At 34.9% G+C, this 12,568-nt stretch overlaps 1 protein-coding gene across 6 annotated transcripts; it reads left to right on the top strand.

Moving 5' to 3' along the window:
• Positions 1-2,568: 2,568 nt before the first annotated feature.
• Positions 2,569-12,080, top strand: LOC131013971 (uncharacterized). Of its 6 annotated transcripts, none has more exons than XM_057941910.1 (10): positions 2,569-2,949; positions 3,613-3,704; positions 4,852-4,920; positions 5,178-5,235; positions 5,502-5,624; positions 7,471-7,553; positions 7,681-7,756; positions 8,096-8,281; positions 10,500-10,628; positions 11,765-12,080. In XM_057941910.1, exons 3-10 carry the CDS (start codon positions 4,868-4,870, stop codon positions 11,927-11,929), a joined length of 873 nt encoding a protein of 290 aa, XP_057797893.1. In that variant the 5' UTR covers positions 2,569-2,949; positions 3,613-3,704; positions 4,852-4,867; the 3' UTR covers positions 11,930-12,080. The 6 variants fall into 6 exon arrangements, with proteins under 6 accessions (XP_057797893.1, XP_057797891.1, XP_057797892.1 ...); XM_057941911.1 differs by lacking the exon at positions 2,569-2,949 and adding an exon at positions 5,360-5,424 and having other exon boundaries at positions 3,633-3,704; XM_057941913.1 differs by lacking the exons at positions 2,569-2,949; positions 3,613-3,704 and adding exons at positions 5,028-5,089; positions 5,360-5,424.
• The last annotated feature ends 488 nt before the right edge of the window (positions 12,081-12,568 follow it).

Raw genomic sequence — 12,568 nt, 5'->3', positions numbered from 1 at the left:
GAAGAATCAGTTTTTAACTGATTACTTAAATGCGAGCCACGTGGAATCAGCAGACTGATACTAAAGTCAAGTATCAGTTAAACATTCTTCCTCGAACTGAACCTCCAACGTTCAAAGGAAGCCACACACTCCACAAGTACAGCCGCATTAAATGCAGAGATCTTAGAATCGTCATTTCTCTGCAGAGGTCATTCCTCTTTGGTGATTACCTTTTCAGAGATGCCGCATCTCCTGCTCTTCAACATATCCATTCTCACCAAACAAGGGACCTCGAAGATTGAAGCCTCAGCCCAAGTTCAAATTACTCTCCAACGGAAGAAATCTTGAAGACCTTATCCGCCAACGGATCTATTCAAGACTTCTCCTATAAATAGTGCTCGAGGATCACTTCAATCTTCACCGATTCAACGACATAAGCTGAACCTCTGCCAAAATTGTCTCTTAGCTAAAGCCCAGACTCTCCCAAGTTTGAATCGAAGAAGAGAATTCCAAAGTCAAAAATTAGTCACTGCTGATTACTTACATTCTCTTAGACCTTAGGTAAACCTTGTTTATCCAAAGCCTAGGTCAAACTAACTCCAAAGAACTTATTCTTTGAAGTTTAGTTGGCAAGTTTTCAAACCTCCCTTCAACCGACTGAATCGAGTGTTTGTGTTGCTAAGGAGTTCAGAAAGGTGTTCTGTCTTCGTGAGATCCTAGTGCCCAGTGCGTGCTAGGAGTGAGAAATCCAACAAGGTGTGTTGCTACTGAAGATTGGATCTTCGGTTGTTTCGGTTGTGTGCACCCGTAAGCACACGTTCAGGTTTGCAGTGCACCCGTAAGAACTTGCCCAGTGAAGTTGTTGGTCTGATCAACCGACCGTGGATGTAGGAAGTGTTTTTCGAACCACGTAAAAATCTTTGTGTTATTTACAGCTTTCAGTATTTACTTTCTTACTTGTGTTATTCCTTTCGTTAACTGAAAACTGATTAATAGCAAAGAGAAACATAAGACTAACAACGTGCTTAACTCACAGGCTATTGCGAAACAAAAGTTTTCCGCTGCATGTGTTATCAGTTTGACTGATCTATCCTCTGATAGTCAGTAAGACTCATAACATCTCTTTTTATCAAACTCGACTGAAGCCTTACGTGCATCAGTTAAGGTCTTTTGACTTAACTGATAACTCCTTACTGAAGAGTATTCAGTATCAGTCGTCAACCCTGTTTTGGTCAAAACTCTTTTCAGTAAACATGTGTTTGAGTTTGTATTTGAAGTTTCGTTTTGATCTCTTGTAAAGATTGAAAATAGCCTATAGGTGTATTCTCCCCTCCCCTCATACACCTATTCGAGATCCTCCGGACCTAACAATGATTGATTTCAATATTTTGATATTTTTCACCATACCACATGCAATTGTGAAATTTAAATTAACTTACTGAAAGCTAAAATACAACATATTCGACACTGGAAAAATAATTGAATTTGAGATCCTATTTTTATAAATTGGTGCGTGATTTTTTTCATCAACTGAAGGGTTCTTGTAAGTATTTATGTAAAGTAGCATTCATAATAGCAAATACGATGATTTTAACTGAATAAAAATGGATAAATAATAGAAAATTTGAATCATAAGAAAAAAGTATGTTTTCATAAACCAAGACCTTTTGTATAATAGGTATAGAATCAGAAAAAGTCATTGTGTTGTTCCTCATTGTCATTTCACATTTATGTGTTATAAGTAATTTGTCTATTGTGTTTTTCTTTACCCCATCAACTGAATGATTTTTGTAACATGTTATATTCAAATATATTTTTTTCATAAATCTAATTTAGGTGGGGTAATTTCTTCTTTTAATGCAATACTGTGTTAGGAATTGTAGCTTCCAATGATATGATTTTATTAGATCATCAAGAAAAATTTAGATAGAGTTTTTTTTTTTAAAAAAAAAAAAAAACTTTCTGGCCCGATGGATAAGTTCGAAATTCAAAAGTTTAGAATTGTGGTCAACAATTTCTAGTTCAAAAAAAAAAGTCTAAATGACGCGTAAGCGAATAGCTTGACAACTTAATATGAGTGGATTGTTCTGATTGACAATCTCATTAATAATCATTGTAAGTAAATATCAAAATCAAGGAATTACAACATTATCACAATATCTAAACATTAAAATTATAGACCATAATTTTGTACTATAATTTTAATAGTATGAAATTACAATAAATATCAATATATCTATGAAGAACAATAATCTAAATAAGGTCATGTTATAATTGAGATTAAATTAAAACTTGGTGTATTTTCTGAGCAAATTATAAAGTCATGTTATAATTGCGATTAAATAAAAATTGGTGTATTTTCTGATCAAATTATAAGATAATGTTATAAATCAAAAAAGTGAAACTTTTTGTACAAAAAATTAAAATATGCTTGCATTTTTGTATCAAAATTTAATTGCAAATATAAAGTGTATAAATCGTTGTGGTCCTTGTGGACTTGATTTATAGCTACAATAAATTACTTTTAATAAAATAAATAATTAAAATACAATTTATTAGTACTATTAGAAAAACAGAAAATAGAAATTAGGAAATAGGGTTCTGATTTCTCTCTCTTTCTCACCACCGTTCGCTCTCTCTCTCTCTCTGCCCTCTTCCGTTTCAATCTCTCTCGGTCTCTCTCTGCAGCCGCCGGTCGCCGCCGCCTCCGCCTCCTCCGGTCGCCAGTGGCCACGGCCTCACCGCCTCGGGCATCTCCGTCAAGCGCTGCGATTTGCAAGAGCCAAGCAGGCAGCACAGCAGCAGTGCGCCGCCCAGCCCTCGCCGGCTCGCCCCGCCCCGTTTCCTTCGATTGACAGCTGCAGTGCGACTGCGCAGCGCCGCCCTCACCTATTCTTTCCCGCGCCCGCCTCCTTTGGCTTCGGTGCCTCCGGCCGGCGACTCCGCAGCAGCAGCCGTTTCCAACAAAAGGTAAGATGATAGGCTATTTGGGTGTTTTAGAAGTTTGATTTTTGATTTTTTGTTTCTCGCCTTACCGAATAATCCACTGATTAAGTCGAACATTTTTTAGATCTATGAAACTAATCGGACGTTAGAAGAAATTATGATTTTGGAAATTCTTCCATGTAAATCTAGTTATTTTAGATCCACCACCATTTAAATTATTTACCGTAAACATTAACTTAATTTCCTTATTATGTGTCAGAAGCTTCAGGTTGAGAAAACTTATATATATATATATATATATATATATATATATATATATATATATGTGTGTGTGTGTGTGTGTGTGTGTGTGTGTGTGTGCTGTAGAATCTGTATAAATGAAGTGATATTTGGCCAAGAAATTCGAGTCTTGCTTTATTTTTCTTGGAGCCAAAGTTTTGATGTTATTGCTTTAATTCATGGATACTGTTAACAATGGGTATTAACCAAAGTTTAGCCAACTTTCAGATTACACATTCGTTAAAAGATGGGTGTGTTTTGGCGGGAAAATGGATAGGTGTGGATGTATTGAGCTTTTATATATATATATAGATAGATAGATATAATATAATTATTAATAATATTTTTTCCTGAGCAAAATTGACGATTGATTCGATCCAATTATCCACCTAACTTAGATAATTTCAGTAGAATTTGTAGGAGAAAAGATGGAAGGCGAAAAGGTGAATATCGAAGAATTGACTGCTAACCTCTCTACTTACGAAGATCAACTTCAGCAGGTGCTTCCTTTTCTTTTCCATTCTTGTGTATGAATGGATTTGGTTTACGTGTAGATTTTTCTGGCAGAGATTTGAAGAGTTATTTTCGGTTGCTTGGTTCGGATTTTGGTCTTTGTTGGTGTGAAATGTTTTTACTCCGACGCATTGTTAGTGTTGATTGTAGGTGGGGAAGATTGGAGGTTTATAGCCTTCAAACATTTAGGGAAAAATTCTCCCTAGTTTCAAAATCTAACTAGAGGCATTTAGCAGCTTTACTATCCTAATATTTACCGAGTATGGGAAGGAACTAGACTTGTACTTCTTTTTCTTTTGAATTTACCGCAGAGGGGGGTAGTAAAGATGAAATTTCAAAGGACCTATGGTAATAGCAAGGGCATGAGCTGGAAGCCCATGAGCAACACCATGTAGGAAATTGACCAATTCTTAGTCTCGATTGAAAGGATATGTAGTGGGATTAGAGGAATATAAAATCCACCATAACAAATCTTTTTATATTATTGTTGAAATCTGTAACTCTCGTTTTGAAATGATTTTACTCACTGATAGTACTAGAAATGATTTTATATTTAGGAAACAAATTAGATTGCTGAATATTCATTCCACTCTCAGCCCTATCATGCATTTTAAAAGATATTTTGCACCAAGAAGTATTGATTTGAAAACTGTGGCTCATCAAGTTAGGCTTTGGAGTTTGTGATGTGTGCTGACACCTTCAAAATTTCCATTTGGATGCTATTCACTTTCCTTGGAGGCATTGATATCTAAACCATGATCTTCGTATACCGTTGAACAGTTTTCATGATTTTAATGACCAAAATATAATTAACAAGATATTGCTCTTGTGGGAATCAGATAGGAGTTTATAAGACATGGAGAAATTTCTCATCCGGTATAGGTGATCTTTTATGGTTGTTTTGTTCATTTTTTGTATCTAGGTCCGATTAGGGGAGTAATATATTTGTGTTCACTTGTTCATTATCTTGTTCGTATTGGATATGTCTGGCCCAAGTACAATTTTTTCATTCCTTACACTATTGTTAACTTAGGGATTTTTGGTTTATACTACTAAAATTGAACATTACACATTTTGCTTCAGTATTGAAAATGTGGTATTTATATTCATTTTGTTTGTCTTCAATGATTCCAGGTGCGCAAACTATTGAATGATGACCCGAAGAATTCCGAGTTTTTGGACATGGAGAAGGAACTTGTGGAGGTGATTTTCATTTTTTGTTATTGCAAACTTCCTTTCTCCCATCGTTTCTGGTGGATCCCTCCGTTCTAAGGATGGGATTCTTCTATTCTTTTGGCTTTACATTACAGGTATCATCATAGTTGCTAGTTGTTAGAGATGTTTTAGATCACTGACCATTGTTAAATAATAGGTTAGAAGGTCATTACTTTCTTAAAGTTTAATTTCAATCTCTCTCTCTTTCTTTCTTTCTCAAATATTACTATTGCTCGAACAAGCAGTTTCAAGGAACTACCTCTGACAGATGAAAGATGTTTTTTCCCTTGTGGTTTGTTAAAGGTGAGAATATTTTATCTTGTTAAAAGAAATAAGCATACATGGTGTGCAGAAGTGTCGGGGTTTTAGAAAAAGGCACTAGGACTTGGTCAAGATGCCCATCACTTGTGTCTTGATTCTATTGCAGGTGTGCTATGTGGTGATGGCCAGCCTGCTCTGTCTCGTGAATTTCGGCTATCACTCTGGATTGAAGTTCATGTTTTTCATCTTTTCACTAATTGTAGTATAATTATTGGCTGATTATAATTTGGGTTTATTTGTGACTGAAGGTGATTGCATTAACAGAGGAGCTTCTGGAAACTGCAAAACAAAATGATGGTAGTTCTGAACTTGTTACTGGCGCTAGTGGTGAAGCATCTCCTGATCTGCAACTTTCTGGGAGCACCTTTGATGTTAGTCCACTTTTTTTGTTTTTAGTCCATTACCTACTTGTGTTTTTAGATTAGTCTTTAGATTTTGGGCTAATAATGAATAGAAGACCTTATATTCTTGAAAAGAGGCATAACATCTTGGTATTCAAATTAGTGTATACTCTTAACTCGGAATTATTAGAGTAATTGACATTGGGATTGATCTCATCTTGGAAGGGGGTTAAACTAACCATTTGATATTGGAGTAATATCTGAGCTTCAATCCCATGATCTCTATTTATGGCCTAAGCTCCAGGGCTGAATAAAAATCCTTGAGACCGTGTCCCTACTTATAATTCATTCTTCTATACCTACACAAAATATAGTTAGCTTTACTGCAGAGATGCAAATAATGTTGGAAAAAACACATTATGATTTTTGATGTAAGAATGGCTAATTTGTTTAGCCCTTGACGTGTATCCTTGCTCATTACATTTGTTTTGCACGAGTTGTCTTGAATTAGAATCTGATGATATTCTTTGTTGAATTCAGCCTTTTCAGAACTCTGTTCATGCTAATTGTTCAAGTGAACTTCTGCAGCAAGAAAATAAACATTCGCTTTTTTCAGTCCCTCCTCATTGTCATCTCATCAGCCACACTCATTGTCACAATACCTTTTTTTTATGTTTAAATTACTAGAAATCTTGGAGACCATATACCCATAAGGGCACCTTCTTAAGCTATGAGTCATTTTGTGCTGCCAAAGAAGAACATAACTGTGATTGTGAAGAGAAAAGCCATGATATGCACTCCAGGGAACAGGGACAAAAGGGGCTTCTTAGACTAACAAACCACTTCCACCATTGGTCATTGCTTTTGTTATAGTATTTGTGGAGAGAACACCGATTTACCTGCCTTTGAATACACTAGGGGGTGGGGGTGACCAGGTGTTGAAGGAGATGCAGTTTTTTCCAAGATACTCATAGAGAGTCAAGTGTTTCCTGAACAAACATGTTTTTACAACTTAGTTTATTGTATTGTAATTTTGTTTTCTTTTTATCCTCTTTGTAGAATAAGTTATGGCTGATTCTAAGTTACATCCAAATTTCGAAGACCATAATTATGATATACTCCCTCCGTCCCAATTATAACGTCCCAAATTTCCTTTTTGGGCGTCCCATTTATAATGTCACAACCCAAAAAAAGAAATAATTTACTTTATCTACTCTCTCTTATCTCTCTCCTCATTTACTTTATCTCTTTCTTACTTTTTCACTACTCTCTCTATCTCTCTCCTCATTTACTTTATCTCTCTCTTACTTTATCTACATTTTCTTAATTTACGTGCCCCATTTTTTTGGGACGTTATTATTGGGACGGAGGGAGTACTATATATTTTGCAAGATTCTAATATCGAGTCATGTGTTTTCCCACAAACATGGTTTGTCCGACTCCAACTTAGTTTATTGTATTGTATTTTTTTTTTCTTTTTATTTGTAAAATAAGTTATGGCTGATTCTAAGTTAAATTTAAATTTCTAAGAACATAATTATGATATTGTTATTGTTAGACATCTTTGAAGAATGGAAGTCACTGTATGTTGTAATGAGGTGATGGCTGATCTCATATGACAGCTTTACTATTGTTCAACCATGGTGTGCTACCCATTAAGAGATGGCCTGAGCCATCCGTTTTGAGCGTCACCCCTTTTAAATGTTGGTTCACATTCCCCGTGGTCCCCGTACCGAACACTTCAACTACACACATTAAAGTTTCAAAATGAACTTGAGTGTACTTTATGTATGATTACTAAATGCATCTGAGTTCTGGGTGTCACTGCCATACATGCAATGCTGATGTGACTACTTTTATTGGCATTCCCTTGCAGAAACCAAGAACTACCGCTATTAATGGTAATAAATTTCCTATTGGCATCAAAGTCCAAGCAGTCTGGAGCGAAGATGGAGAGTGGTATTTAAAGTGTATATATGTTTTTACTGGGTTTTGTGTCTGTATTAATTAGTAGAGATATCTTTATCCTTCAGTTTCTTTATCTCTTCTCCCTCTTGTTTGTGGTTGATTTAGATTGAATCTTCAGGTATGACGCAACCATTGAGGCTCATACACCCAATGGGTATTATGTCTGCTATGATGGATGGGGTAACAAGGAAGAGGTATAATTCATCTTCCTTCCTGCATGGTGCTTATCTTGAGGGGTGACAGGGGGAGACCTCAATCAACTATGAATTCTAATTTCTGTTTGCTTCTTATCTTCCTCAAACATTGAAAAGAATTTAAAAAAAAAAAAAAATTGTTTAAACCCTGCAATATAGCAGGAATAGGAAAGGACACTAATGAAATTTGTTAAATTTAAAATGGATTAGCCGGTCTGTCTACTATCTGACCCTCTGTCTGGTTCATTTATCACAAACACCCTTCATCCATTTAGAATGTGGGAAAGTTGAAAATATTTGATTTGATTAAGATTTAGGATTCTTGATTGATGATTCCAGGTGGATCCTGATAATGTTAGACCTATCCAAGAAGACACTGCAAACCCTTTGCTGGAAGCTGAAAAGATTGCTGTGGCTACTAAAGAAGCCCTTAAACGGAAGATTGCCCAATCTGCTAGTAAAGAATTCGAGACCTGGACTGTTCCTGCGAAACTTCAAATTGAACCTAATGATCCTGAAGATGTGGTATGTTTGCATTTGCAGCTCATTTTATAGGGATTATTATGGTCAAATTGTTCTCTTACTAAGCGAATCATGACCAACTTCTTCCTGCAAATTAATTTTTGCTTATATAATGAGTTAGCAGCTAACTATAATCCAACTATTATATGAAGGGGATGTTTAATTTTCTTTTCCAATAGATGAACTAAGGGTGGGATCTAAGATTGATTGCCCACAACTCATACTAAATAGTAATATGCAACGCTTCTGCTAACAGCTTACAGATAAACAAATAATTTACTTATTTTGTGCTTATATTGTAATGTCCTTTTTATTTATCATATTGCTGGCTTCTTTTTGCTCAAGTTCAAGTTCTCATTTTTAGAGGCTATGGGTCAGATATGATTATTCCCCATTTCTATTGGAGGATTGGTAGTCATACACTACCATATAGCCTACTATCACATTTTCCATATATACATTGTAAGAAATAACTAATTATTGAAATTTGTGTATCCAACCACCAATCAGATCTTGTGAAGTTGTATGAATTAATTTCTTTACCATATCCAATCACCATAGTTCATCAAATAAGTCAGTGTACGTAAATAGATACTATAAGGTTGTGTTCTCTTTGATGGATAAGTTTATCATGGGAAAAGGAGAGAACAAAAATTTATGCTTTTAAATGCCTTCTTTTTTCCCCTCATTTTCTACTAAAGAGAAGTTCACCATTTTTTCATTCCTTCTTTTCACTTCAAGGAGTTATAATATTATCACTCTATTTTTGGTGTGATAATATTATCCCTCCTTGAAGTAGAAAGAAGGAATGAAAAATGACGAACTTCTCTTTTGTAGAAAATGAGGGAAACAAAAGGAGGCATTTAAAAGCTTAAATTGTTGTTATCCTTCATTTTCCCATTATAAATTTATCCATCAAAGAGAACACACCCTTAAGAGTTAATTGCATATAAAATCATCACCTATAACCCAATTTGCAATTACAACCACTTTTAAAGTGTAAAAAATTAACAATATATGGATTTGCAGTTACACCCCCAATTTTTTCGGCTATTGAAAATGTGATGTGGCTTCTATTTTTTTTTTCTTCTTCTTCTTCATTCTGATGCAATGTTGCAATAGTATGTCCACATCAAAAAAGATCAGTCTGAGTGGATAAAACGAAAGCCGAGTCATAATTCCAATCATCGGAAAAGTTGGGGGTGATCCCATTTGTGACAAATCAATAGGTTGCATATTTATTTGCAACACTTTAAAAGTGACATAATTGAAAATTGGTTAATAGGTGGTGACATAATTGTATCTCAGTAATCCCGTAGTAACATAGATCCCTTGCATTTTTGTGTATATAATAATGCATTAATACATAAATAATCATGTATTTTTTTTTATAATGTATTATGTGTACATATATGCATTAATGTGTTTGTGTTAATGCATTTATGTGCTTTAAAATTCATATATACACTTTTGTGTTCAACACAATGTATTGTTAAGGATATCTATGGTACCACGAGAATCAATAGGATCCATATGATCTATTTCCTATATATATATATATATATATATATATATATATATATATTTGTAATGTTAGATTTTCAATCTTATGGTTGATATTTACTTAGAGGGGGCGAAAATTTACCTGGGTTGGGTTTGAATCCGGGAGGGAGCGAAAATTTTATTAATTAATTGAATACTGCTATTCAGTCGTTACAAGCACCTTATGCAACACTATGTATTGACTTATGCAGTATTCTCATTTCTCACGAAAAATAGCATTCTCACTATAATCTAACCCTATATATATATATATATATATATATATATATATATATATTAGGGATGGACTAAAATAAAAACTCCTTTTAAAATACACTTCGTCCCATAAAAGAGTATCACTTGAGAATGACACGAATTTTGAGAAAAAGTTGGTAGATAACCACATATATATATATATATAATATTTATGTAGGTAAATTGGGGTGGGTGTTGGTCAATCCCTGGACGTGTCCTCAATCCTTTATCTTGAAATATCCATAGCCTATTACTAATTTGTTTAAATGCATCCAGGAACTCCCTTTATGCCCTCCATTAGGTTGAGGATAGGACCCATGATGGGGTTTCTGGAAAATTTGCCATCCCTTATCACTATGATTTTCCGTGTTCTTGTAGTTTAGCTGTTGATTATTAATATAATTTTGTTTTTCTTTTTCTGCAGAAAGCTGCAAAGCGTAAAAAGATACATGCATTTAAGTCCAAAATGCGCATGGAAGCAAAAGAAGTTACACAAAATAAGAGGCAGAATGCCTGGCAGCAATTCCAGACCACTAAAGGCAAAGCTAAAAAGGTGTGTTTATGTTTGCTACCTGCTAGTGTTTGTGTGTTCCACAAATCATTATGTGGAGTCTGACTGCTGATAAACTGCTGCAAGCTAGCAATGTTTCCCCTCTTTTTTGTCGTTTTTAAGGGAGCCTGCACCACCATTTATGCGGGACTCACTCTCTCTCGATCTCACACACACATAAACATACACATACACGCCCACACATTCTGTTGTGGACATCATGCTGGTATATCTGTTCATAATTTTTCTGGTTTTGCTTGTCCCTGCATATGTCTCAATGTGCTTACATGCATAATTCATTAAAGCATAAGCACCTGCAATTCCATGCAATTCTATTCTCTGCTATAACTGTCTAGTGATAGAAGCTAGAATCTTAAACCACTTTGTTTCAATTGCGCAAGTGACAGAGCCCCTTTGTTACCACTGGCAATAGTATCCCCCTTCTGTTTGATGAAGAGAACTAGAAAGTACTTTTATGTAACCAATGATATTCATCTTGTTATTAGCATCATATCCTCTCTATCTAGTTATCAGAATCAAACCTTTTTTCTTTTTTCTTCTCTTGCGTGCTGGAATGTGATGCTTATTCACCACTGTGCCTCCACTTGTGCAGTAATACCGTGAACTTCCACTATTTTTGCTTTTCGGTTTCCCTCAAAAGGCTTATAATCATATATCTGGGTGGGGTATTCAGTGGGCTTCAAAACCCGCCAGCAGGCAATTGAAAGTAAAAAAGATAAAGTAATAAACCAAGATTATGAAAGAAATTTACATCAATGGGTGAACTGAAGTTTCAAATCCTACTTGTGCCATATGCCATTAAACGCATTTTTATGACACATCAGTATGTGACTGGGTGGCTGATGCAGTAGGAGCTTAGCCCGTACATGGATACTTGTTTTGGAGAAGACACTTTCTGTCCTACTAGCTGCACGTATCTTATTTCTGTTATTTCTTCTTTTTCCTGTTATTTTATCATTTGTTTGCTTTCCACACTTCAAGCTATACTCAGGGGAATCTAGTGACCAAATATTACTAATGCTTAGAATTCTTTACATCTGCAAGATGAGCATTTTTGTTGTGTGGTTTATTTTCAATAAGGTTCATGTACTGTATTGAATTTTGATTTTGCCCTGAAGGTTGGTTTCTTCTCCGGCCGAAAGCGCGAGAGCATATTCAAGTCTCCTGATGATCCATTTGGGAAAGTTGGAGTGACTGGAAGTGGGAAGGGTTTGACAGAGTTTCAGAAAAGAGAAAAACATTTACATCTTAAAGGAGCAAATATGGAAAGTGCAGATGAGTAATGTAAACCAGTTAGAGTTCTCTTACTGTTGTGTAGATTTTTATGAGGATTGTCTTTTCTATGCAAATTGTGATTGCACTAGCAGAGCTATATATGAAGATGTTGGCTGCCTCATGATTGAAATGTTTTCTATAGATGCCATCCTTAGTAGATGTTCTATTGTTTGATATTTAGCTCGATTTGCTCAAATTGAAGATGGACTAGCACAATAGGCTAAGTTTTAAAACCAAGTGGATTAACGTGATTAATTAAATTTTTCTCGGTCAAAGATCATTTCTTTGTTTATGAATTTTATGATGAGATAATTTAGATGCTTAGCATATCACTATACGACCTTGAGGTTGATATTATAGTCATTTTTGTATAGTCATACGAACTATTTTGAATTTGCAATTTTAATGTGACTTTTAAAGTGTGGCGAATTAAATCATCATCTTTTCAAATTTTGTAATTTTGTCCATCTAATTTTTTTCGGTCGCCGAAATATTGAATTGGAGCTTGCGTGGATTAATAAAGACGATATTGTTTTTATTAGGCTTAAATGATGTTGTTTCGTACAAGTTCAAATAAAAAAGTTTTTTTTTTGATCAGTAAAGTAAAACTTTTATTGAAAGAAAATGGATCAAGGCATCAGGAATGC

Source organism: Salvia miltiorrhiza, chromosome 3 (genome assembly GCF_028751815.1).
Source record: "Salvia miltiorrhiza cultivar Shanhuang (shh) chromosome 3, IMPLAD_Smil_shh, whole genome shotgun sequence".
Taxonomy (NCBI): domain Eukaryota; kingdom Viridiplantae; phylum Streptophyta; class Magnoliopsida; order Lamiales; family Lamiaceae; genus Salvia; species Salvia miltiorrhiza.
Note: the sequence above shows the minus strand (reverse complement) of the source record. Positions and strands in the feature narration are given on the sequence as shown.